The sequence below is a fragment of the Sus scrofa genome, chromosome 18, assembly GCF_000003025.6.
Source record: "Sus scrofa isolate TJ Tabasco breed Duroc chromosome 18, Sscrofa11.1, whole genome shotgun sequence".
Taxonomy (NCBI): Eukaryota; Metazoa; Chordata; class Mammalia; order Artiodactyla; family Suidae; genus Sus; species Sus scrofa.
Window position 1 is genome coordinate 688,414 of NC_010460.4, and position 26,421 is coordinate 714,834.

The 26,421-nt window shown below is 50.3% G+C and overlaps 1 protein-coding gene across 6 annotated transcripts in view; it reads left to right on the forward strand.

The window, feature by feature from the left end:
* NCAPG2 (non-SMC condensin II complex subunit G2) overlaps positions 1–25,412 on the forward strand; it is a 60,644-nt gene extending 35,232 nt beyond the window's left edge. For 4 of the 6 annotated variants that reach the window (XR_002340266.1, XR_002340267.1, XR_002340268.1 and 1 more), the window contains 14 exons: positions 1,452–1,625; positions 3,472–3,542; positions 4,614–4,767; positions 4,865–5,038; positions 6,148–6,264; positions 6,348–6,488; positions 7,428–7,527; positions 12,475–12,662; positions 13,826–13,966; positions 15,396–15,499; positions 16,962–17,062; positions 17,992–18,091; positions 23,747–23,910; positions 25,020–25,412. Coding sequence is in view for 2 of the 6 variants with exons in the window: in XM_021078678.1 (XP_020934337.1) it covers positions 1,452–1,625; positions 3,472–3,542; positions 4,614–4,767; positions 4,865–5,038; positions 6,148–6,264; positions 6,348–6,488; positions 7,428–7,527; positions 12,475–12,662; positions 13,826–13,966; positions 15,396–15,499; positions 16,962–17,062; positions 17,992–18,091; positions 25,020–25,071 (1,617 nt within the window). In the remaining 4 variants the exon portion in view is untranslated. The remainder of the gene's footprint in view (positions 1–1,451; positions 1,626–3,471; positions 3,543–4,613; positions 4,768–4,864; positions 5,039–6,147; positions 6,265–6,347; positions 6,489–7,427; positions 7,528–12,474; positions 12,663–13,825; positions 13,967–15,395; positions 15,500–16,961; positions 17,063–17,991; positions 18,092–23,746; positions 23,911–25,019) is intronic. The other 2 variants (XM_021078678.1, XM_021078677.1) reach the window with 1 other exon arrangement.

Below are 26,421 nucleotides of genomic sequence, written 5' to 3' on the forward strand. Positions count from 1 at the left end.
TTGGCTCGGCGCTCGTGAACTTGGCTAGTATCTGAGGATGCGGGTTCTATCCCTGGCCTCGCTCGGTGGGTTGGGGATCCGGCGTTGCCGTGAGCTGCGCTGTAGGTAGCAGACGCAGCTGAGATCCCACGTGGTTGTGGCTGTGCCTGGCAGCTACAGCTCCAATACGACCCCTAATCTGGGGACTTCCATGTGCTTTGGGTGCGGACCTAAAAAGACCAAAAAAAAAAAAAAAAAAAAAAATTCCCCCTGTATCTTTTCCATTACTTTTGAGTAGATGGTACAAAATACCAACGCCTGAAAGGAATCAGCCTTTGGCTCTCAGGGTAGTTAGTCTCCTTTCAGGAAATGGTCTGTGTGGTTATTTGCGAGTTGTCGGCCTTCATCACAGTCGCAGGATAGGTCTCGTGTTAGAACTGGAGCATGAGCAGGCGCCTGGTTCGAGACCTGCAGTCTGTGCAGAAGTGGAGGAATTTATTAGAGTGCGCTGTGGTTTAATCCAGCCCTCAGAACATAGCGGTGGTGGTGCTCCGTGCCAGCCTGAGTTGGGAAATGGAAATAGATGTGTTACTTGAAAACAAACCTAAGAAGGAGTTCCCGTCGGGGTGCAGTGGTTAACGAATCCGACTAGGAGCCATGAGGTTGTGGGTTCGATCCCTGGCCTTGCTCAGGTTAGGGATCCGGCGCTTCCGTGAGCTGTGGTGCAGGTCGCAGACGCGGCTCGGATCCCGTGTTGCTGTGGCTCTGGCGTAGGCCGGCGACTACAGCTCCGATTCGACCCTCAGCCTGGGAACCTCCATATGCCGTGGAAGCAGCCCAAGAAAAGGCAAAAAGACAAAAAATAAGAATAAAAATAAAACAAACCTAAGAAGCAGTGGTTGAGTGGGAGCTGACTGTCAGCAGACAGGACACCAGTCTTGAGGGTTCCACCTGCTGGCCTGTAGGGTGGAGGTGTGGCCAGAATACCTCGGTGCGATCAGAGGGCCGGCGTTTGTAGCTGCGTTTCAGGAGCAATCCCCTAAGTAGACCAGCTTGTGTAGCCCTCCCTGTCTGTTCCCATCACAGTGTGTGGTGAGAAGTGACCTCTTTTGACAAATCAGAATATATATAGAAAAAGAAAGACTGCACTTCTTATTAGTGTGTTATGTCCCTAAAGACAACAGTTTATACCTTTTGATCCTTAGAGGAGTTTTCATTCACACAAACTGTTTCCTAAAAGGATATAGGGTTAACTTAAGATTTATTTCTCGGGTGGGCTTTTAAAAGCAGATTTACCTCTAATAGAGGTGCTCAAATAGCGAACAAAATCATTTTATGACATGAAAATAGCCTTGATGCCCTTTCGATTTCTGTGGCTCTGGAGCGAGTGCTGAGATGCGCCTTAAAAGACAGTGCTGTTCTCTTACAGCGGTTATGACTTGACTCTTTCATGACCCGTTATTGCATCTTAGGTTCTGGACCAAACGCTGTCAGTAAGCGACACTGCGTCCATGGCAGGCTTGCTAGAGGTTGTCGTGATTCTCTGGAGAAGCATCTACCGGAGCTTGGAGAGCAACAAAGAGGCCCAAGGCTACACCGTCAGCAAGTTCGCCTCTGTGCTGCCCGAGTACATGAAAGTGTTCAAGGTGAGGCTGGTCCCCGGCACGCGGGCCACTGGGCCACGTCGGTGCCGTCAGCCTCTGGACCTGCTCCCCCAACAGAGCGGGGCTGCGCCGGCACCCACCCTGCGGGCCGGCCGGCCTCTCGCCCTTCATGGGGGAGGCGGGCCCCACATCCCCCAGCCTCTGCCCTGGCACCCAGAGCCGTGTCCAGGGCGAGCACTGGTTTTTGGTCTCCCGTGGTCTGCGACAGTGTCTTAGAATCTAGGTTGATCTGCTGGGAATTGAGGAAGGAGGTTGTGAACGTCTAGACGGAGGGCACCTGGGTTTTGGGGGCAAGCGTAGGCATTTGACCGCAGCCCGTAAGCACAGGTTTCTAAGGTATCTGAATCGTGTCTGTGTTATCAAGCAGACAACCTTGTGTGCAACTTCTGTTTGGGTGAAGAAAAAACTTCCTCATTCCTTGGCTTTTTATTTCAGAATGAAGGCCATATTTAAAAACTAATAGACATGAAGCTGCTCCCTAAAAATGCAAAGTTATTCCCCATCAAGGAGGAGCCATGGCTTAAATATAGAAAGGCCATGGGTCTTATGGGTCACCCTTCTCTTGGTAAAGTTTGCTTTTGGTTTTTCTACACCTGCTTATGTGACCTTGGACCTCTTGGCTTTTTCGAGCTGAGTTTCCGTGACCGTCATGGCGCTGCTGAGCTCCTGCCTTGGACACGCAAATGTCACCTGTTGTGAAGGGACATCGTGAGGCTGCCCAAGTCGCTAGGACCTTGAAAAGCTCCGATGGTCACGTTTGTCTGAGAAATAAAATAGAAGACAGACACAAGACACAGGCCCTGGGATACTGGACTGGCCTGAGCATGTCTAGGAAAATGGAGGCAATTAGTTCTTTTAATTCTGAATGATTCTGGTCAGAGAGTTTCTCTGCCCTCAGCCTCTCAGAGAACCTCGTGGTCGTCCTCTAAGTGGATAAACCATCTCTAGGTCACACGCAGAGGCGTCGGGAGTAGCCCACAGCCTCCTCTTGTGGTGTTGAGAAAACACTGTCTTTATCGGGAGTGGGGGTGAGCGTGGGTTCCCTCTGACTGAGGCGGATACGCTGCAGGTCCAGTCGTGATGTTGCCCCTGCTTGGGTTCCGTGGGTACCGTCAGGAAAGTTGGTTCTCTTCCTTTTAGGCTCTCCCTCCTTGTGTTCGCTCCTCCAGGCAAGGGTGTTTCTCACTAGGGGATCTCGATGGGGTCTGGTCGCCCTGCTCTGTTGTGATAATCGTACTGGGGAGGTGGAGCTGCGGTGTGGGAGGTGCCGCCAGCGCACAGCCCCAGGGCCCAGGTGGTTTTTCTCCTCAGTCCCCCCAGCAGCCTCACCCCCCAGCCCCCGCACCCCGCACACGTGCACACACACACACAAACACACATACACCCCACAGTCATAGGATCCAGTGAGACCCGGTTTGGCCTGGCACCTCTCACGCGGCACTGTCTTTCTAAAGGTATTCCGATTATTGTATTTAAGAACTTTGCTGGCTAGTTTCCTTCTCTTGAGTTTTATATTCAGGACATACCAGGTGTCGAGATTTTTTTTCTCTTTCATCAATATTCTTTTTAAAGTAGAAGCCAGTGCCTTGGCAGCAAGGAATTTTGTTTATTCTGGTTACTGCTGTGTCCCCAGGATCTATGGGTACACCGTAGTTGCCTAGTAAAATTCTGAGAAGACATGTCAAAACCGATGCTCCCCGGGGCGGGTAGGGGGAGGTCCCCTGTTGTGTGTTGGGAGCGATACTTTGAATGTGTTCCTGGAGTCCGCGAGGCCCTCAGGGACCGAGTGTTGATGTGTCCTTCTGCTTTGTGTCTTTTCATGCCTCAGGATGACCGCTGCAAGACCCCTTTGTCCATGCTGGCCTCCCTGATGCCTGCCTCGGCCGTGCCCGCCTTCAGGTGCCCGCCCTTGTCTCCCGCCTGCAGATCTCACACTCAGCCGAGGCCCTCGACCTCCAGTCCCCAGAGCTGCTCGCCCTCCCCCACGGCAGGAAGGCCAGGGGTGCGGCTGCCCACTCCAGGGTGGCCGAGGGACTTGGAAAGAGACCATGGGAACTGAAACCGCCCTCCGCTGTAGAGGCAGGAACTGTTCAAGTGCAGGGCGGTGAGACTTGGGCCGCGCTGCCGGCCACCACGCAGCTTTGGCCACACGTGGCGCTGGGCCTGTGGGTGGCTGGGCTGTGGGTGCAGCTCACAGACTTGGGGACCTGGTGCGAAAAGACGGACGGTTTCCTGCATCACCCCCTGCACGTGCGGCCTCGAATTATGTTTCTTATTGGTCAGCTTTGTTCTAGAGTGTTGGTTATTAAATCAGAAAAATTGTTTATTTGTATTCATATTTATAAAAGAGAGTGTTTTGATTTCAAAAATTATTCCCCTCAAATTAGGAATCTTCAGAGTCTGGGAGAGCAACACAGGAACAAGACTAGGGTTTCTTTTCCTGCCTTTTTTTCTCTTTTCTTTTCTTTTGGCTTTTTGGGCCTGTACCCACAGCATACGGAAGTTCCCAGGCTAGGGGTCAAATCTGAGCTTCAACTGCTGGCTCACACCACAGCCACAGCCACAGCCACACGGGATCCAAGCCAGGTCTGCAACCTACAGCACAGCTCAGGGCGTCGCCAAATCTCCAACCCACTGAGCAAGGCCAGCGATCGAACCTTGTGGATGCTAGTCAGGTTCATTACCACTGAGCCGTGACGGGACCTCCCAAGACTAGGGTTTTTATGGCCTGACATATCCTTGGTGCCCCTGAAGCCGCTCGCAGAGTCAGCATTTTCCTGGAACTCTCCCTGCAGAGTGATTGTGGGAAAACAATGTATTTTTCCTGCGCTGGAGAGTGTCCGAGAGCCCCTAGGATAGGAAGGGCTTATGAACCCTCAGTCTTTACCTCTTTAATTTCCTCACCTTTTATAAAAGTGAGAAATTCTTATTGAGATATGAGATATGATTTGATACATTTGGCCTTTTCAGCTGTGGTGTGATTTCAACACTAAGAAACCAAGAGGAAGGAACGGCCGACAAGAGCTACTGCATCTTGTTGGACTGTCTCTGCTCCTGGGGACACGTGGGACACGTCCTGGAGCTTGTCCTCGACTGGCTGCCAGGGGAGCCGCCTCAGAGCAAGGTGCCAAGCCCTGTGCTTTAACGTCTGCTGCGTGTTAGCAAGCGTGGGCTCTCCTGGGCCTGTGGTTTTGATGACCCGTTTCCCTCTGCTCCTCCAGAGTAACTCGGCGTCTAAGCGGAAGGTGCGGCTCCAGGACCCACGCCCGGTCAAACCCGGATTGGCGCTGGTCTATGTGGAATATTTGCTGACCCACTCGAAGAACCGAGAGTGCCTGCTCTCCGCTCCCCAGAAGACCCTGGACCGTCTTCTGAAAGCCCTGGAGGCGTCGAAGGTAACTTTGCAGGAAAGACACCGAGGAAGTTGAGTGATGAAGTGAGAGCTACACCTCCCCTGTGCGTAGTGTGGGATTTTCACCCGGGGCAGGGTGGGCTCTGGTCTTTCTACCCAGTCGTGTTCGGAGCCCAGCGTCCTCTGGAGTCCAACGCTGCGGATGGGCCTGTTCGTCAGGACTCGCCCCTTGGCAGGAAGCCTGCCCGCCGCCCTGGGCTCCCTGCTCTGCTCCTGCACAGCGACATGGGCACGCCGGCTCCCCTCAGCGCTGGCAGGCTTTCCAGGGCTCTTTGGAGAGCGTGTCCTGTGACTTCACCGTCTCCTCTCCGTGCTGGCACTCCCATCTCCTCCCCAGGGCCAGCCCTCGGAAGCAGCTCTTACTGCTCCCTGAGTTTGGTGGTGCCAGAAGCAGGGTTTTCCCTGCACCAGCACCAGCACCAGGGCGTCAGATTTGGGGGAGGCGGTTTGCAGGAGGAGGTGGGCAGAGCTGATGGTGAGCCTGGGGCCTGCTGGGCACTTTCTCAAGCCCGTCCAGACACGGGTGGGCACGGCTGGGATTTTGGTCATGGACTCAGTGGAGCGCTGGCTCCACTGATGTAGAAGTAGGGGTGCCCGTGGGTTCTGGGGCGATCGGGGTAGGGCGTATTCCCTGGTGGGTGCTCCTGGCCGGGGCACATGTGCTATCACCACCTGATGAATGCTGGGGGTCCCACCCCCACCCCATGGCAGCCAGACACCAGGCAGCGCTCCTGTTGGGCACGAGGTGGGGGCTGTGGAGAGAGCTGTGCTGGAGGAGCTGCCCTTCTCCCGTTGGTCTGTCCTACAGGCCCGCCTCATGCTCAGAATCAGCGTTCCCCGGGCAGGGCTGGACCGACCTGTCCTGGGGGCTCCCCGAACATCGCCTGTGGGGAGCTGTTTTCCTGTCTCTCTGCAGGAAGGTCTGCGGCGGCAGTAGCGGGGGTGGGTAGCGCTGTAGGTTTCTCAGAATTTTGCGCTGTGAACCCGCCCTGCTGCTCTGGGCAGACCTTTCCTGGCGCACCTATGTCCTCGCCCCATGCGAGGTACTGACTGCCCAACGGGAACCTGGCCTGCAGCTATTCTGTTCTACAGGTGGCTCTGGAATCGATTTTGCAGTGGCCGGAAGAGAGCCCTGACCGCCTGAGCGAAGGAGCTGCCCTGCGCGCCTTCAGCCTGCACTGTCGGTTGAGTGTCCACCTTCAGCACAAGGTGCGTCCCCCTAGTGGTGGCAGCGCGGGGGTGCGTGGGCGAAGCGGCCCGTGACTGACCTGTCTCCTCTTGTCTCTGGACAGCTTTGCTCAGGAGGCACCGTGTACCTGTCCACTTTGGAAGACACTGGGTTTTGGTTAGAAAGCAAAGTTTTATCCTTTATGCAAGATCAAGAAGAAGAACATCTGAAGCTTCGCAGGGTCGTTTATCAGCAGATTATCCAGGTCAGGAGTCTTGAGACCGGAAAACCTTTCTCTTTACCGAGTGCTGATGTGCTTTCTTGTCTCACCTAAAGTAACTCGAGGGAGTTCCCATCATGGCGCATTGCAAAGGAATCCCACTGGGAACCATGAGGTTGCGGGTTCAATCCCTGGCCTCGCTCAGTGGGTGAAGGATCCGGCGTTGCCCTGAGCTGGGGTGTAGGTCGCAGATGCAGCTGAGATCTGAAGTTGCTGTGGCAGTGGTGGAGGCCAGCAGCTGTAGCTCTGATTTGACCCCTAGCCTGGGAACCTCCATATGCGGTGGGTGTGGCCCCAAATAGACATAAATAAATAAGTAAATAAATAAAGTTAACTTGAGTCAGTGGTGCTGTTCTTAGATACTTATAGCAGCATCTGACTATCTAGAGTTCCCTATCTTTTCAAAAGGCATCAGCTCTTCCTCACTTTAACGTAATTTTACGCATTGCATGTAACAGGGTGCAGTAATGTTGGAACTGCACAAAATGTGTTTCTAGATCTCTTAAGGAAACAAAAATGAGAATTAATGTACCTTTATGGAAAATCCTTTTTTTTTTTTTTTCTTTTGGTCTTTTGTCTTTTTAGGGCCTTCCCCAAGGCATATGGAGGTTCCCAGGCTAGGGGTCCAATCAGAGCTGAAGCTGCCGGCCTACCCCACAGCTCACGGCAACGCCGGATCCTTAACCCACTGAGCGAGGCCAGAGATCGAACCCGCATCCTCCTGGATACTAGTCGGGGTGGTTAACCCCTGAGCCACGATGGGAGCCCTGGAAAACCCTTTATAAAACATCTTTGTGAACATCTGCTTTGCGAGGCAACTCTTAAGACCTCAGGTATTGGGAACTTTGCCTGGTGGCTGTGCCCCCTTTTCCTCTCCGTGGCCTTGGGTGGGCAGTCCCAGCAGCGGGCCCCACTCTCTTGCAGACCTACCTGACTGTGTGTAAGGACGTCGTGATGGTCGGCCTTGGCGACTGCAAGTTTCAGATACAGCTTTTACAGCGGAGTCTTGGAATCATGCAAACAGGTACTTCACTAAAGGACTAGTTTAGAGCAACTAACAATCGGAACCAGTCCCTCTCTCCCTCCCTCACTTTGCTGGTCAGGGCTCTCGCTTTTAAGTGGCAGACGTGTAACACAAACTAGCTTACAGCAACAAGGAGACTCACAGGCTGAGGCAGCCAGGGGGTTCAGAGGTGTTTCTGGCCTCGGACGTGACTGCGTCCAGCGAGGTCCTTGGGATTCTCCCCGTGCTGCTTGTGTGATTGGGACTGACTTGGCCACGTGGTCGCCAGGGAGCCCAGCCTATGTGCTGCTCCTCTCTGCGCCCGTGGGCACAGCTCTGAGAAAAGTTCTTATCTGACTTGGTGAGTCAGGTGTTGTTTAATGCCCCCCCTCGCCCCAGGACCACTGGCAAGTAGCTGTCACCCCGAGGATGGTAGCTGGTACCACGGTGCCCACATTCAACCATGGCTGAGGTCCCGAGTTCAGCGTGTTCGGTGAGGGAGGAGGCCATCTGCGCTGGGGGCTCATCGGGAGCTTCCCAACCAGGCGGCCCCAGGCCAGATTCTCACAGCCCCTCATGGCAGAGAGGAGTGTGGCTGGGTCCACTCTGGTCACGGTCTGGCTGAGCAGGTGGTCCTGGGCTGGGATCCCCGCTCTGCTGCCTTCCAGGGGCAGCCGTCATCGTCCTTGCTATACATCCTGACTACAGTTGCTTCTTCCTGAGCTCCACAGAAGCTTGGAAATGCATAATTTAAATTTCTTTAAGACCACGGGAGTTCCCACTGTGGCTCAGCAGTAACCAACCCAGCTAGTATCCGTGAGGATGTGGGTTTGACCCCTGGCCTCCAACAGTGAGTTTAAGGATCCTATGTTGTCGTCAGCTGGGGTGTAGGTCACAGCCACAGCTCAGATCTGGCATTGCTGGAGCTGTGATGTAGGCCAGCAGCTGTAGCTCCGATTCCACCGCTAGCCTGGGAACTTCCATATGCCACGGGTGCGCATAAATTTTTTTTAAGACCACATATTTGCTAGAAGAGATGGAACGTGATGTTATCATATCGCGAATTCAACGTGAAGTTGGCAGGTAGTCCTCCAGGGTTTTAGGCTGTAGCCTTGAGTATCGTGCAGACCCCAGGTGAGTCCTGTGCAAACCCCACAGCGTCCTTCTCTCCCTGGTTCTGCCCCCAGGGCTTGCTCTGGGCCTCCACAGAGCTGGGCCGGCGGCCACCTGCTCTGCTGTCTCCAGGGTGCATTTCCTTGAGTTCCGTAATTACAGGCAAGACTCTACATTTTTTGTTTAAAATATCCACAGGTAAAGACTAAATACTCAATAGAGCAAATATTGTTTGGTTTAAAATCTAACTTTTTTCTTTGTTTAATCCTTTATAACTCACTTTCTATTATGAAAACAATGTTTTAAACTTAAGGTGAATGATTGAAACATTAAAAATGACTTACATTTTTTTAAACTCAATTTAGCATTTAGGAATTATTTTCCCCTAAGAACTGAATCTATTTTTAGTATTTATAAAGTTCCCCAGGGAGGAGCTGGTTAGAATTTTCCGTCTCCAGAGTAGCCAGTTTCATCCCATAGCGGTGTCTCTTCCCGCCAAGGACGTGGCCTAAGCTGCTGACCTTACCTCCCACCAGTCACTCACCTCTGAAGCGACCTTTGTGTTTATACAGTTTAGCCATCAGGATTTCCCAGGGGAGGGTCAATTCTGTGCTCACTCTCTGTAGTCCTGTCACAAATAAGTTTAGCAGGTAAACCCAGAGTCTCTTCGCTGGACTTGCTCTTCCTGACAGAGCCCTAATAAAACACTGCAATTAAAAACTCAAGCACAAGCGTTCCTGTCGTGGAGCAGTTGTTAACAAATCTGACTTGGAACCATGAGGTTGTGGGTTCGATCCCTGGCCTTGCTCAGTGGGTTAAGGATCTGGTGTTGCCATGAGCTGTTGCATAGGTTGCAGACGCAGCTTGGATCCTGCGTTGCTGTGGCTCTGGTGTAGGCCGGTGGCTACAGCTCTCACTGGACCCCTTGCCTGGGAACCTCCATATGCCGCAGGTACGGCTCTAGAAAAGACAAACAAAACACACACACACACACACACACACACACACACACACACACACACACACAAAACCTCAAGCACAGGAGTTACCATCGTGGCGCAGTGGTTAACGAATCCGACTAGGAACCATGAGGTGGCAGGTTCGATCCCTGGCCTCGCTCAGTGGGTTCACAATCCGGCGTTGCCGTGAGCTGTGGTGTAGGTCACAGATGCGGCTCAGATCCTGCGTTGCTGTGGCTCTGGTGTAGGCCGGCGGCTACAGCTCCGACTGGACCCCTAGCCTGGGAACCTCCATATGCCACGGGAGTGGCCCTAGAAAAGGCAAAAAGACAAAAAAACAAAAACAAGCACATTTATATTACTAACATTTGAGCGTGGTTTTCTCCATGCTGAGTGTGTATTCTGGAGGAGAGGTCCTTGAATACAGCTAGGTTCCCACGTAGAACCCAGATGGAAACGTCTCACTTCACAAAAATGCAGGTGTTTCTGCTGTAACGCAGTATGTGTGTTTTGAAAAACATCAGCATTCTGCACAATCAGGTGCTGGAAGTAACGGGGCGTGTGGGGAAGGACGGCTCGGGGCCAGCTGTTGGATGGTGTCGTGTGACGGGCTGCGAGTTGATACTGCGCCCGGCAGTCATCACACGACTGGGCGGGGGGCTGAGTTCCCGACACGGAGCGTGACCGCGAGGGAGGGACTGTGTCCTAAACGAGGAGGTAGAGGGCGATGGACGGAGACCACGGCCTCCTGTGCAGAGCCGGCCAGAGGGGCCCCGGGCAGCACAGCGCCTCTGAGACCGAGGGGGCCTGTCCTCGTGGCTCTGGCTGCTGCCCAGGCCCGGGTGCGTCTGCTCCTGTAGACACCTGCCCTGAGAGCCGACCAGCAGGGCTGGGCCCGCAACCCACCACGGCCCAGCCGCCTCTGCGCTCCGATCCTCCAGAGAGCCGGGCACTTCCAAAGGGAGGAGGGCGCTCTGTTTCCTGAAGCGTCTTTTTCTTTTCTTTCTTTTATTTTTTTAGGGCCCCACCTGTGGCATATGGAGGTTCCCAGGCTAGGGGTCGAATCAGAGCTACAGCTGCCGGCCTGCCACCAGCCACAACAACGCCAATCCGTACTGCGTCTGCAACTTACACCACAGCTCACGGCTACACCCGATCCTTAACCCACTGAGCGAGGCCAGGGATCAAACCTCATGGTTCCTAGTCGGATTCGTTTCCACTGCGCCATGACGGGAACTCCCGTTTTCTAAAGCATCTTGAGAAGTTTCTCCTATTTCGCTTCACCACTGACTGTATGGATTTGGTTATAGGGCACATGTGCTTGAATGTAACGAAAGAACTTTCCGTTAAAACTTGGACCGTTTCGGACTTTTGTCAACCACTAGAGATTCGAGTGCCAGGCTGTCGTGCTGCCCAGGACCTTGTCCGCAGGCCCTGGCCTCCGAGCTGTTCCCTCCCTCAGCTCCGCTGAGACTCTGGCAGCGGCCTGGAGGCTGTGTGTCCCTGTGCCTTCCTTGAGGTGACGAGATTCACTTCCTGCGGTTGAGACTCTCTAAACTCCGCGTGGGCTCTGGTGGCACCTACGCCTTACAAGGGTAACTCGGCTGGAGTGTGGCCCTTTCTTGTACTTACTTGAGCAGATAAATTTGGACTTTGAGTTAGTTTCTTATCTACGTCTCAAACAGAGCTTAGCAATCTCTTTTATAAACCGAGGTGCCTTATGGAAGCGCCGTGTGTGTGAGGCCATATGATTCCCACATACGGTAGAAGGGGTCGCCCTGCTTTGTTATCTAGATGCTAATCCTTTAATGAGAACGTTATTGCTGTGCTTTTCCCTATGACACATTTTTTTATTTTATTTTATTATTTATTTTTATTTATTTATTTTTTTTGGCTTTCTGCCTTTTCTAGGGCTGCTCCTGCGGCATATGGAGGTTCCCAGGCTAGGGGTCCAGTCAGAGCTATAGCTGCCGGCCTACACCAGAGCCACAGCAACACAGGATCCAAGCTGTGTCTGCAACCTACACCACAGCTCACGGCAATGCCGGATCCCTAACCCACTGAGCAAGGCCAGGGATCGAACCCGCAATCTCATGGTTTCTAGTTGGCTGCGTTAACCACTGCGCCACGACGGGAACACCCCTATGACACGTTTTTAAAACTATGTATGTGTAGCTTATATATTAGATATGTTTAAGTGTAAATAAGAAAGAATCATGGTTCCTGCACAGTCCGATGGGGAGGCCACCACACGTCCAGGCCTCAGGGCTTCTCGGTGTTGGACAGCGTGTGGGTCCAGAGTGGGGTCAAGACACGTGGGGACGCCCCGAGCTCGCTGGAAGGTGAGGCTGCTGCTCTGCAGCGCACAGACGTGCCTGATCGAAGCAAAAATGAAGAGGAAGTCCCCGGGTGAATTGTAGGACTGAGTTAACACACTGAAAACGTTTTACTAAATGAACGCCACTCAGGACAGGAGACCACGTCGCCCGTGAGCCACGCAGTGCTAGAGATTTGGGCTTGGAGAGTCTCGGGTCATATTTTGAAAGCTCTCGGGCCACCCTTCGCAGACCTGTCATCGATGTTACTGTCACCTCAGAAAATAAGACCCAGCCTCCACCCGGGGTTCAAGATACGGTGTTGTCCCTGCGTGCGGTGGTTCTTAGTGTCCGAGCCCAATGCTCTGTTGCTGTTGTTGGAGGTATTGGCTTTGCAGTTAAAGGGACCAGGCCATGTGCCTCTCTGTCTGTCACAGTTCATATTTAAGTCGATCAGCCTGGTATTGGCTTACCAGGGACACTCTTCCTTTACCATCATAGACATGGGTTGAGTGAAAAATGTGTAGTAATTCAGCTAAATCGTGTGACTAAATAATTGACTTTTCCAATTCTCTTTCCAGTGAACGGGTTCTTTTATGTTTCGCTGCTTCTCAGCATTCTGAAAGAAGTAACTAGAAGTGCCCTGATGCAGAAAACAGATTCAGGGGAAGACGTTGCAACCCTGTTTGATATGGTCCAGAAAGTATTTCAGCAGATGTTGGAATGTATGGCTCGGAGCTTCAGGAAGCAACCAGAAGAAGGCTTGCGGGTACTGGCGCCTCCCCAGGGGTGGTCAGAACTGGATCACCTGATGGCCAGGGTTCCCCGGGCCAGGCCTGCTCACATGCTGCCCTGTTGGCCCGGCTGTCCTGTGGGCATTGAGGAGGTGGCCAGTGGATGCCACCCTGAGCTGGTGCTGCCAGCCTTCTTCAGAGGGTGGCGCACTCAGGCAGTTGTCTCTGCTCTGGGGGCGGGAGGCCCCGGGGTCGGGGTGGGGACAGGGCCTGCCTCTGACCGGCAGTCTTGGAGCAGCGTTCCTGGGCCCAGGTCAGCAGGCCCGCAGCGAGAGGCCTCTGGAGTGCTCAGCTGAATCAGTCAAGATTTAAAAATGCTTAAATGGGGAGTTCCCATCGTGGCTCAGTGGAAACAACTCTGACTAGTATCCAGGAGGACACAGGTTCGATCCCTGGTCTCAGTCAGTGGGTTCAGGATCCGGCGTTGCCATGAGCTGTGGTGTAGGTCGCAGACGCGGCTCGAATCAGTGTGGCTGTGGCTGTGGCGGAGGCTGGGGGCTACAGCTCTGATTCAGCCCCTAGCCGGGGAACCTCCTTGTGCCGCCACGGGTGTGGCCCCAAAAGACCAGAACCAAAGCTTAAGTCGGAAGAGGTTTATGAGCTGCTGAAAACTTGCAGTTGTGTTCTGTTTTTAGCTAGTAGAGGTAACTGAAAGTTATTGCCATGTTTTCTGTAGCCTAGTTCATAGTTGGGTTAATGTGAAATGTTCCTGTTTTTGGTGAGTTGGTTCAAGTGTCCCTCCCGTTTAGGTCCTGGTCACATCTTTTCTGTTCTCGCCATTGGCCGTGCAGCTTCGTTCAGAACACACGGACCATCGCTATGTCTTCGCTTAATTACACGGATGTCTCTTCCTCTTTCTTTTGTTTCAAAAACTTGAGTGATGTTGTTGATACTCCTGCCCTTGGGGTTTTTCTTCGCTTTGCGGAAAGAATGGGATAAAGTTCATCCCGTCCCTCCCCCGACCCCGGGTGGCGGGGCTGCCATCCCGGGGTCTCCCCATGTGTTCAGCAGCAGCAGAAAGGAGGGTGGGGACCCTGGGGACGGCCCGAGAGATGAGGCTGCGGGGGAGGCCGCAGGAGGCCTCGTCCTTGGAAGTCGTTTCTCCGAAGCACTAAACTTGACCCCTGTGTTTTTTTAGCTCCTTTACTCCGTTCAGACGCCTCTTCAGGAATTTATCACCACCGTGCAGTCGTGGCACCCGGGCACGCCCGTCCACCGGGGCGTGCTCTCCACTCTGATCGCCGCGTCTGTGGTCGAGATCAGTCACTGGCTCCAGAAGGTGAAGCGTGTTGGTCCTGAAACCAGGCTGTTTTCTGCTGGCAGCACATCTTCATGGGTTTCCAAGTGTTTTTTCAAGTTTAGTGGGAGGTTTCCTTTGCCCACAGCCGCCCTCAACAGTTTCATGGCTGGTTTCTGTTTTAGAGTCACGTGACTGTGGGGCACTGTGTGAAGGCCGTTGTCACTCTTAATTAAAACCAGGCTGGGAGTTCCCGTTGTGGCTCAGTGGTTAACGAACCCCACTCGCATCCATGAGGACGCGGGTTCAATCCCTGGCCTCGCTCAGTGGGTTGAGGATCCGGCGTTGCTGTGGCTGTGGTGTAGGCTGGCGGCCACAGCTCCAATTCGACCCCTAGCCTAGGAACCTCCATATGCTGCTAGTGCGGCCCTAAAAGACAAAAAGACAAAAAAATAAAATAAATAAAATGACAAATGTAAAAAAAAGTCGACAACATTCTAAGACACTAATAAAATGTGAGGCCATCCCGAAAGCTTGAAGGGAGTGGCTTTGGTTTAGGAATGTGAGGACTGGACCGATTCCTAGAATAGCTGGAAGTTCTTCAGCCCAGTGAGCTGCACGGCCGTCAGGGACCTGGGGGCCGAATCTGACCCGTCATCTGGTTTTGTGACTGAGGTTACATTGGAACAGGGTGGTGCCTGTTTATTTGCATTTTCCCTATGGCTCCTCTGGTGCTGTAACAGCCCACTTGAGGAGCTGTGGCAGAGACTGTTTTGCCCACAAAGCTGAAAATATTTAGGACTTAATTTAAATATTTACTATTTCACTGCTTTATAGAAAAAGTTTGAGTTAGGAAAACCTGATCAGGAGTTCCCTTTGAGGCTCAGTGGTTAACGAGTCCGACTAGGAACCATGACGTGGCAGGTTTGATCCCTGGCCTCGCTCAGTGGGTTAGGGATCCGGCGTTGCCGTGAGCTGTGGTGTTGGTTGCAGATGTGGCTCGGATCCCACGTTGCTGTGGCTGTGGTGTAGGCCGTCGGCTGCAGCTCCAGTTCAACCCCTGGCCTGGGAACCCCCATATGCTGCAGGAGCAGCCCTAGAAAAGGCAAAAAGACAAAAAAAGAAAGAAAGAAAACCTGATCTGGATTAACAAGATTAATGCGTTAAATTTGCTTAGCATAGAAACACATTGTTTACGGAAGAAGGTAGTTGAACTGAAGGTTGAATCAAGACAGAAAGCTTGAAGGTCATGTCTGGCTTTGTTCTTCTGTCCATCCCCTTGAGATGCCCCTTGTCTAGAGTGATAGGTTAATCGCAGTCATGGAAGGCGTTGCAACAGATGATAAAAGTCCTTATTCTGAGTGTCTGGAAGGCCTTTCTCAGGTTTGGACGAAGACCCAGAGTCGTGTGACATAGGCCACTGGTCCGTCCCCGTCACAGTGCGTGTTACCGACCTGACCTTTTCTTGCAGGTTTCCGACACTGAAGAGGTTGCTCCCCCAGAGTGTCTTTCAGACCTCCCGCCATTCTCTCGGTGTTTAATAGGAATCGTGATGAAACCTCCCAACGTAGTCAGGTAACCGCTTTCTCTTTGCTGTCTCCTTACTCTTGTCGTGGCTGCAACTCTCAGTATTTGACTGTCAGAATTCCGAAACAGTACATTTTTCCTGGGAGAAAACATCCTGTACGATTCTCTTTCATTTGACGAGAGATTAAAGATATTAGCCTTATATTGATACAAAGAGAAATTCTAGGGAGTTCCCATTGTGCACAGCGGAAATGAACCCAGCTAGTATCCATGAGGATTCGGGTTTGATCCCTGGCCTCGCTCAGTTGGTCGGGGATCTGGTATTGCCGGGAGCTGTGGTGTAGGCTGGCAGCTACAGCTCTGATTCAACACCTGGCCTGGAAACTTCCACATACTGAGGGTGTGGCCCTAAAAAACAAAACAAAACCAAAAAAAAACCCAGAGAAATTCTAACTTCCTGCGCAGTAGATTCATCCAAATAGTCTGTGGTTATGCTTACCATAAATAACGTTCACTTAAAGGGAAACATTTCAAATGCTCATGTGGGAGTTCCCGTCGTCGGTGGCGCAGCAGAAATGAATCTGACTAGGAACCATGAGGATGCGGGTTTGATCCCTGGCCTCGCTCAGTGGGTGAAGGATTTGGCGTTGCCGTGAGCTGTGGTGTAGGTCACAGACACAGCTCGGATCCTATGTGGCTGTAGCGTAGGCCAGCAGCTCTAGCTCCAATTAGACCCCTAGCCTGGGAATCTCCTTATGCTGCGCGTGCAGCCCTAAAAAGGCAAAAAATAAAAAAATAATGAAATGTTCACGGGTACTCAGTTCCCAGTGTGGCTTAGCAGGTTAAGAACCCGACAGTGTCTCCATGAGGATGTGGGTAACCCTGGACACTCAGTGGGTTAAGGATCTGGTGTTACCACAAGCTGTGGTGTAGACCTGGCAGCTGCAGCTCTGATTTGACCCCTAGCCTGGGAACTTGCACATGCCACGGGTGCGGCCATTAAAAAAAAAAAGTTCTTGTACACTGAAATATTTCTTGCCATGGACGCTCTCAGAACACGACTTGGTTAAACACTGGTGAGGCTTTTATTCTGCATGCAGTTGATGGTTGTCCATGCCGGGTGTCACATGACTGAAATTCTAGGACTGAGGGGTTGCAGAGGTTTGCAGATGTCTGATATGTGGAGCTTTAATAGCAGATATGTTCCCTAAAAACGAAAAAAGCGTTGTGTTTAGCAGCCATAAATTACCTTTTAATAATATACTAAATCTCGTTTCAGTGCATCATGAGAACACAGCATAGCTTTTTTCAGTTTCCAGAATGTCATCATTCTCTTTCTAGCCACAGCGTCTCATACTCACAGGGAAGAGAATGGGTAGCATTCAGTCAACTTCCCGTGTTACCTGAAGACCAGAATTCATGGTGCTTGATGAATCCTGGCTACATTTGTCTTTCTGTAAATGTAGGGTATACTTTAGAGTAACTCCAGTTTCTTATTACTTTTCTGCAGGTCATTTTTAGATGAATTGAAGGCCTGTGTCACTTCTGAGGACATTGAAGGCATTGTATGTCTCACAGCTGTTACACACATTATCTTGGTTATCAATAAAGGTTGGTCAAGTTTTGTCTTGTATTGCCTGGGACGTTGCTGGGTGCATCTGATGCAGAACTGCTGCGGGACGTTTGGGACAAGTCCTTGGCCGGTCAGGCCCTCAGTGCTTTCCGCCTGGGTGCCTGCTGTCTAGCTAACCTGGACCAGCCTGAATAACAGCCAGCTCCCACTTATTCGTGCAGCTTCTGTCCACTTTCCCCACTGGACCCATTATGTGTCCCTCTCTGTGCCTCAGACCAAATTTCTATTGATTTGTCATTTATCGCCTTTGTTGTGTGTATTAGAAATCTGAATTCATTTTTTGTAATGATGGTGTGTTTTGGTATTAATATTTAGTGTATCTGCTGATTTGCTTAGCCTTAGTCATGCCTATTCTGACTATCCCAGCCAACTGAAATAATACTGAAAAAATAATCAGAGATACCTGTAAAGTGCTTACCTAAGTGTAAAATACAGTAATGTCCCTGCAGAGGGGCTACTGTTAAGTTTCTATTTTTTGGGGTCCGTTTTACTAATATTGAAATTGTTGCCCAAGTTATGCATAGAGTTCTCTTCTCAAAACAAGCTCTCCATATAAGCCTGAAGGCACAGTCTGGCTGCAGATTTGTGACAGGCCCACATCAGGAAGGACTTGCCTGACAGGGTGTCTCCTGGAGAGTCTGCAGGGTGAGGGCCATTCTCCACCTGGCACATGGGAACCGCCTCAGAGCTGGCAGGGTGCTTTTGTAATCACTCATTGCATCTTCTAACATTCCTCTGAAGAGAGTTATCACTGTTCCACTGTTCCACTGTTCGATAGATGGATTCACTCAAAGGGAGGGAAGGAGGCTCCATCTTATTGAAACTGTGCCTGCGTTGATAGACTACGTGCGCTTTTTGTGTGGTAGTGTTCAAACACTTTCCTGTCTTTAACACCATTTTCCCACAGGTAAACATAAGAGTTCCAAAGTGAAGGATGTGGCAGCTACTGTGCACAGAAAACTAAAGACATTCATGGAAATTACTTTGGAAGAAGATAGCTTGGAAAGGTAAAGCCCTAGCTGTACCCCAGGTGTGATGTTTAAAAACTATAGCTCTTCCATAGATGTATTTTAGATCATGTTTTCATTTTTGCTGATTACAGCCAGGTAGGTAGAAGACTGGGATTGAAAGGATAGAAGTGTTTCTTATTGGCAAGATCCCTTGAGCATTTGTGTAATTCACTTCTTCGGTCTGTCTTTAAAAACAAAAACGAACTCATTTGCAAAATCCTGCTTTAGAAAAGTAAAGGCATATAAACTCATTTTACATGGTTTTAAATGTAAACATTATTTTTTTGATAATTTGCAATATTTTTGAAACCACGGGCATTCCTGAGATATAATTAAGTTTGCACGTATCTGCATTAGGAATTGGAATGGTCCCCATAAGACTGAAGAAATAAACATTGTTTCTTACTTTCTGGGTTGTCCTGTTGCTGCCAGAGGGACTGCTGCCTAAGAATGTGTTCACTGGCCTCTTTGTTCCAGCTGAGTGTTTTTGCTGCTGTATACTCTTTTTACATGCTATATAATTTCCTGTAGACTCTTCTGAATTGTGTTTGACTCTCAAACCAGCCACAGAAACAATGTTATTCTTGCTGTTGTTTTCTGAACACCATAGGGTTAAATGTTACAGAGCCCTGGTTTATATAAAACTAACCAGATAATTAGTTTTATATATGCCTGGGAAATAAGTCACTTTCCATAGCTACCTTCTCCTTTGGAGAAAGGCTTTAAAAATCCAAAATTGCTGACTTATGAATAAAGACAGTTTTGTGTCTTCCTTCCAATCTGTATGCTTTCTTTCCTTTTCTTGTCTTATTGCATTAGCTAGCATTTCCAGTACAGTATCAAATGGGAATCGTGAAGGAACATACTTGTCTTGTATGCGATCTTTGTGGGAAAGCCTCTCATGTCTCACCATTAAAAATATAGTGTTAGCTGTAGATACTTTATCAAGTTGAGGAAGTTCCATTCTATTCCTAATTAACAGATAGTTCTTATAGTAGGAGTTGAATCTTATCAGATGCTTTTTCTGCATCTGTCAGTAGGATCATATGATTTTTCTTCTTTAGCCTGATGATGTGATGGATTACGTTAGTTAATTTTCAGATGTCGGACCAGCCTTGCATATCTGGATGAATCCCACTTGGTTATGGTGTATAATTTTTTTTTTTTTTTTTTTGGCTTTTGTCTTTTTGTCTGTTGTTGTTGATGTTGTTGTTGCTGTTGTTGCTATATCTTGGGCCGCTCCCGCGGCATATGGAGGTTCCCAGGCTAGGGGTCTAATCGGAGCTGTAGCCACCGGCCTACGCCAGAGCTACAGCAACGCGGGATCCGAGCCGCGTCTGCAACCTACACCACAGCTCACGGCAACGCCGGATCGTTAACCCACTGAGCAAGGGCAGGGACCGAACCCGCGACCTCATGGTTCCTAGTCGGATTCGTTAACCACTGCGCCACGACGGGAACTCCTGGTTATGGTGTATAATTTTTTATACACTGTTGGGTTTGATTTGCTAATATTTTGTTGAGTACTTTTGCCTCTATATTCTCGAGATTGTTCCATGGTTTTCTTAATAATATTTTTGTCTGGCTTTGCTATTAGGGAAATGCTGGCCTTATAGAGTGAGTTAGGAAATAGTCCTTCTGCTTCTGTCTTCTAAAAGAGACTAAAGAATTGGTATAGCTTCTTCCTCAAATATTTGGTATGATTCACCAGTGAATCATTTAGGTTTCATGCCTTCTACTTGGGAAAGTTATTAATTATTAGTTCAATTTCTTTAATAGAAGCCTATTCAGACTGTCTTTTTTTTTTCTTCTTCTTCTTTTTTGTCTTTTCTAGGGCCACACCCATGGCATATGGAGGTTCCCAGGCTAGGGGTCTAATCGGAGCTACATCTGCCAGCCTACACCACAGCCACAGCAACACCAGATCTGAGCTATGTCTGCGACCTACAGCACAGCTCATGGCAATGTCGGATCCTTAACCCACTGAGCAAGGCCAGGGATCAAACCTGCAACCTCGTGATTCCTAGTCAGATTCATTAACCACTGAGCCCCGAGACGGGAACTCCCAGACTCTGTTTCTTCTTGAGTCAGTTGGCAGGTTGTGCCTTTCAAGGATTTGGTCCACTTCATTAGGTTGTCAACTTTGTGGGCATAGTATTCCTTGATTGTCTTTTTAATGTCTGTGGGATCTGTACTGATGTCCCCCTTTTCATTTTTGATTGTAATTTGTGTCCTCTTTCTTTTTTTTTTTTTTATTCAGCCAGGATAGAGGCATTATTGGCTTTACTGATCTCTTCAAAGAAGCAGCTTTTGGTTTCTTGTTTTCAATCTATTTTTAAAATTTCTGCTCTAATTTTTATTATTTCTTTTCTTTTGCCTACTTTGGATTTAATGTGGTTTTGTTTGTTTATTTTGGTTTCCTAAGGTGGAATCTTAGATTACTGATTTTAGACGTTTCTTTTTTTCTGATATATTGATTCACTGCCATAAGTTAACTTTCAATCATTGCTTTTGCTGAATCACATAAATTTTGATGTTTTCCTTTTCATTGAGTTAAAAATATTTCAGCCTTTCTCTTGAGATTTCTTCTTTGACCCATGTATTATTTAGAAGTGTGTTATTTAATCTCCATACACTTTAGGACTTTCCAGTTACTTTTTTGTTACTGATCTCTAGTTTAATTCCATATAGTCGGAGAGCAGACATTATATGGATTTCTTGTCTTTTAAATCTGTTAATCTGTTTTATGGCCTAGTGTGTGATCGGTCTTGGCTGATGTTCCGTGTAAGTTTGAGAAATGTGTCTTGTGCTGTTGTTGGGTGAAGTGGGCTATAGGTGTTGATTGCATCCTGTTGACTGATTGAGTTCAGCTATGTCCTTACTGTTGCTGCTTGCTGCATCTACTTTTTATTGCTGTTTTTGGCCGTGCCTGTGGTGTGTGGAAGCTCCCTGGCCAGGGATTGAACCCACACCACAGCAGTGACCTGAGTGGCTGCAGTGATAATGCCAGATTCTTTATCTGCTGGGCCACAAGAGAGTTCCTGGAGGGGTTTTGCTTCATGTATTTTGCAATCCTTATGTTAGGAGCATTTGAAGTTAGAACTGCTATATCTTCTTGATGAATTGGCCTTTTTATTCTTATGAAGGGTCCCTCTTTTTCTCTAGTAATACTTTTCTCTGTAAAATCCATTTTGTCAGGTATTAAGACAGCCCCTCAGCCTCCTTTGGTGAGCCTTTCCGCAGTGTTTGTGGTGTTTCAGTCTGGAGGCTGAAACCCCACAGTGACCAGCGTCGTGTAAGCTCACAGTCAGGTGTTCTTACCAGAGCATTGCTCTGACGGATTGTGGACTAGTGAGGGTTGCAGCAAACTCTGAGGCATGGACGATAGAGATGGGACAGTGCTACCCCTGGGGGGATGCACATCCCAGGGCTGAGCCTGGCTCCAGCATGGGGCCCTGAGGCTTTCTCGAGGACCAGGACCACTGACACCTGGCTTCTGGGAGCCAGGAGGCCGTCTATAGGGCGGTGCTCAGGGAGTACTCGGCCAGGCTGAGGTCTCTGCTGAGTCCATGAGCTTCCAGCAGCTCAGATGGCTACTGGCTGGACAGCCATCCCGTGGGGCCCCCAGTGCCCCCCGTGCTGTCCAGGCCTTCAGGGAAGGCCGGGCCCTGCGGGAAGCCCCCGCCAGCACCCCTGCTCACCAGAGCTGAACGCTTTTTCTTGGCTCGCAACCAAAGACAGCCAGCCCCCGGTCCAGGGCCCAGCTGAGGCCCACAGAGGCACAGCACCAACAGTAATGTTTTATTTCTTCATTCTTTCTACAACTATGTGCCGTTTTCTCCACTAAGCTGACACACAGGTGGAAGCACCCTCAAACAGTAAATAGGTAGAGGCTCTGCAGTAGTGGCTTCTTACTTACATATGCAAGCCATACAAAAACCAGTGTCTGGAAGAAAAATGACCTAAAAAATTGATGAAACTTAAAAAAAAAATCAATCTAATGGAAGGTAGGCAATTAAAATTGAAGACTGCATTTTGAACTCTTATTGATTTAATGTTGATACAGAGACATTAAGGTGAGTCTCCGTCTTTAGGACTCTGGGAACCCTCTGAGTTAATGTTTTAGGCAGTGGGGCGTCCATTCCTTCAGACAGGAGCATTTTCTGGACAATACACCAGCTTTCTCTCCAGCAGGATTGGTACCTTGTGACTGGTCTGTTGGGTGCCGTCTCCTTGCACTTTAAGTGGCTCACGTGGCGTGGCGCCCTGTCAGCTCTGTACACTGACACTTTTCTCAGCACAAGCGGCAGGCCTTTGCCCAGGGCTTGTGCTCGTGTCACTCCCGTGCCTCGTACAGGATTTCCCATTCGAGGTTATTTCTGAAGGGCTGTGCTGTGTCGTGAGTGTCTCCTATGACGTGAACTGGACCCACGTCACAAGGACGTTTCTTGCCGGTAGTAACTGTGTCTCGGCGGTGGCTTTGGTGGGTCCCCAACACTGACCTCGAAGGAAAGGACTTTCCCCTGAGAAAGTGGCCTCGTCTTTGTCATCAAGTATTGATAAGTAAGGTCCCTTTACTTCACTCTGTGAAATTTCAGTAGTCATTTTTAAAAACTGAATTTGAGGCTGGATGCTTTTTATAGCTCACTTAGAAATATGCATCAAAACCCAGGAGGTCCCCCTGTGGTTCAGCAGGTTACGACCCGGTGTTGTCTCCGTGGCGGCCTGGGTTCCATTCCTGGCCCTGGCACAGTGGATGAAGCATCTGGTGTTGCTGCCGCTACAGCTCAGATTCTGTTTCTGGCCCAGGAAGTTCCATATCTGCAGGTGCAGCCAAAAAAAAAAAAACCCAAAAGCACCTGGGACCTTGGTCTGGATAATTAAAAACTACCTGTAAATAAAACCCCTCTTTAATAAAAAATATACATTGTTTATCTTACTGGTTGTTTTTCTCCCCCTTGGAGATCCACGGGCACAGACAGATGTGCCTGCACGTGTGTAGTGGTCAAGGGAGAGAGAAATAGGACAGCCATTCGTAAAGAGGCAGAGCCGGGCCCACCAGCCAGGCAGGCAGCTAATGATGGGAGTCTAAAGAAAAAAAAAATCGGTGAAGAAAAACAGTCAGCCCGGAAGAATGTCCTAGAACTAAAACCTGAATCAGATGTTGCTGGGGCACAGGGCCACAGCCTCCCGGTGGTCCGGAAGGTCACTGAGCACAGACACGCAGGGAGCCCTGGAGGGCTGACCAGGAAGAGGCCCTGGGACGCAGCCGGTGAGAGAGATTTTCCTGGAGCTAAGGAAATAAGCTGTTTTATTTTATTTTATTTTGTCTTTTTAGGGCTGCTTCTGTGGCATATGGAGGTTCCCAGGCTAGGGGTTGAATCTGAGCTGCAGCTGCCCGCCTACACCACAGCCATAGCAATGCAGGATCCTTAACCCACTGAGCGAGGCCAGAGATGAAACCTGTGTCCTCATGGATAGTCGTCAGATTCATTTCTGCTGAGCCACAACGGGAACTCCCAAAATATGCTATTTTAAAGACTTTTTGTTGTTGTTTCTTTAAATTCTACATGGGTGATGAAAAAAATCTCACCTAAGTCTGAGTAAAATTCCTGAATTTTGAGATAAAGAGAAAAATCTTAAATCTTCTAGATCTGTATCAGCCCCTACGTGGCCCCTTGTGACGTGTGGAACAATTGAGTCTGAATCGAAGTGTGGCCCAGGTGTAAGGTCACGCGGGCTCTGACGCTGATGGGCAGACCCTGTGGGTGATGCGTTGCGCTGGGGGCAGCTGACTTCCCTCGGTGTTGGGTCAGGTAAAAACACCCTTGTCCGCACACGTCTGAACTGCACAGGTCCACTTAGGCACAGCTTCTTTTCAATAGTAAATACCTCAGGAACCCTGGATACGGAGGGACCACGTCCTGGGAGGGCCACCAAGTTATATGCAGATTTCGACTTTGCAGAGGGTTGGTGCCCCAAACCCCTGCATTCTTCAAGGGCCACCTGTATGGAGATGTATTTCACCTGATTCTTTCGATGTCTTTTAATGAAGCTACTAGAAAACGCAGTTTCGCTGTGCTTGTCTTAATGCTGGACAGGGCTACCCCAGACTGTGTGGTTGGTTAGTTACCACAGGGCAGGACCTGGGCAGAGCCAAGCACCCATAGCACCTCCAGGCCGAGGCATGACTCAAGCTGAGAAGTCCCTTGGGATAAGGATTGAGATTTGTCTCGTCAGGCATGGGAGGTTGGCGGCCCGCCCCCCATCTGAGGGAGTCCTCGGGCGATGCAGGAGGACGGGGGCGATGGTGAGGGCAGCCAGGGAGGGCCCTCCACGTCGAGCCACCCCGTGGGGGTGTGAGGCTAGCGTCCTGGGAGGGCACATACCCAGGTGGCTTGGTGGGCAGGAGCGTGAGCACGAGCAAGTCTCACCTGGGCACAGGTGTGCAGGGGCGGGGAGGGCGAGCGAGGTGTGTGTGCAGGTCTCAGGCCACTGGGGGGTTGGGTGAGCATCACCACAGTAGTGCGCCTTGGGCGTCTAGGGTTCGTATCCCCGTGTTCTCGGGCGGGAGGGAGATGAGCCCGTGGTTGCGGGAAGGCGAGGCGCCCGGCCGCACCTGTGCGATGTCGCGTGTCTGCACGGGTCTGGATCCACGAGGCAGAGAGGCCTTTTGACTAAATAAGAGTCCCCCTGCGGGAGCACGGCCCGGGGAGCACGGTCCACCGCGGAGGGTGCTCTGTGTCCTCAGGCACAGTGGGGTCGGCTCTGCCCACCTGCCTTGTGTCACACAAGTTTTGGGCGATGGGCATTCTTCCGCATCTGCATGTGAGAAGCAGTGACTGTTTCAGTTTTCTCTTGATGTGGGTTGGAAACCATTTCTAGACTTCACTGCATGATTCAGTCCCTTGTCCCTCTGTTTCAGATTCCTCTACGAATCATCATCGAGAACTTTGGGAGCGCTTTTGAATTCGTGACCAAGCCAGCGTCTTTGGCCTTGTAAACAGAGAAAAGGGACTTGGCGAGTGAATGTGTATTTTCCTAGTGTTTTTAATGCTGATAGCCCATATAAATGGAAAAAGGGTGCCGTTCATGTCGGGGTGGGTATGAGTAGAAAACTCAAAGGTTCTTAATTGTTTGCCTCGTGCCTGTATAAATAATATATTTAACTTAAAGAACTCCAGGTATCAATGGTGCAGAAACCTGTGGTGCAAAGGAAAAAAAAGACACTTTTCTAGCAAACCTGGTTGTTTTAAAAATGACTTTTATATATAATATTGCTTGCAAGCTATGAGTAATAAAGCCGTGACAGTATCTACTTGTGTGCTTCATTTAAAAATAATAGTCCAAGTGTTCCCCCCAGGGATGAGGGCTGAGTTTTGGGGGGAGCCTGTGTCGGGGGGAGCGGCCGTGGGGAGAGGGGCCGTAGGTGAGACCTGCCAGCAGCCTCTTCTTCTGGTCCCTGCGTGTTGAGGTGGGCCCTGCAGCTGCGACTAGGATGGCAGAGAACCCAGCCATTCAAACTGGAGCTGAATCACTGTTACGTTTCTACCTTTTCTTCTGAGAGCTGCCTGGGCGGACGGACGGGCCCCGGCTTCCTGGCTGCAGCGTCCTGACTCCGCCTCACCCGCTCCGCTCGTCCATCCGTCCCCATGGCCCGGGTCGAGGCCAGTCAGCGTCCTTCATACGCACGCGGATTCTGGCCCCAGCCCTGAAGCAGGAGGGAGAGGAGTGCCAGCGACTCAGCGCCTCTGTCTCTCTAAGAAGGTACAGAAATGGACTCTCCCACAGTCGTGAGCGTTTAGGGTATGGTTTTACCCAGGGCTGTCTGACAACGGAGTGGGGGTTGCTTACTTTAGCTATTGTTTTTTAGGGCTGCATCCTCGGCATATGGAGGTTCCCAGGCTAGGGGTCCAGTCGGAGCTGTAGCTGACAGCCTATGTCACAGTCACAGTAACACAGGATCCGAGCCACATTTGCAACCTACACCACGGCTCATGGCAACACCGCATCCTTAGCCCACTGAGCAAGGCCAGGGATCAAACCTGCGTCTTCATGGATGCTGGTCAGATTCATTAACTGCTGAGCCACGACGGGAACTCCCTAGCTGGTTTTGAATGGAAGATTTTTCTAAACATCTTTGCTAACTAAGCCGTATTTTATATTAGTTGATTTGTTTCCCCTTTGTTTGGTTTAGTGTCAAGAATAGGCAAGCTTTGGAGTTCCCACTGTGGTGCAGTGGGTTAGGAACCCGACTGCAGTGGCTCGGGTTGCTGTGGAGGTGCAGGTTCGATCCCTGGCCTGGGAACATCCATATACCACAGGTA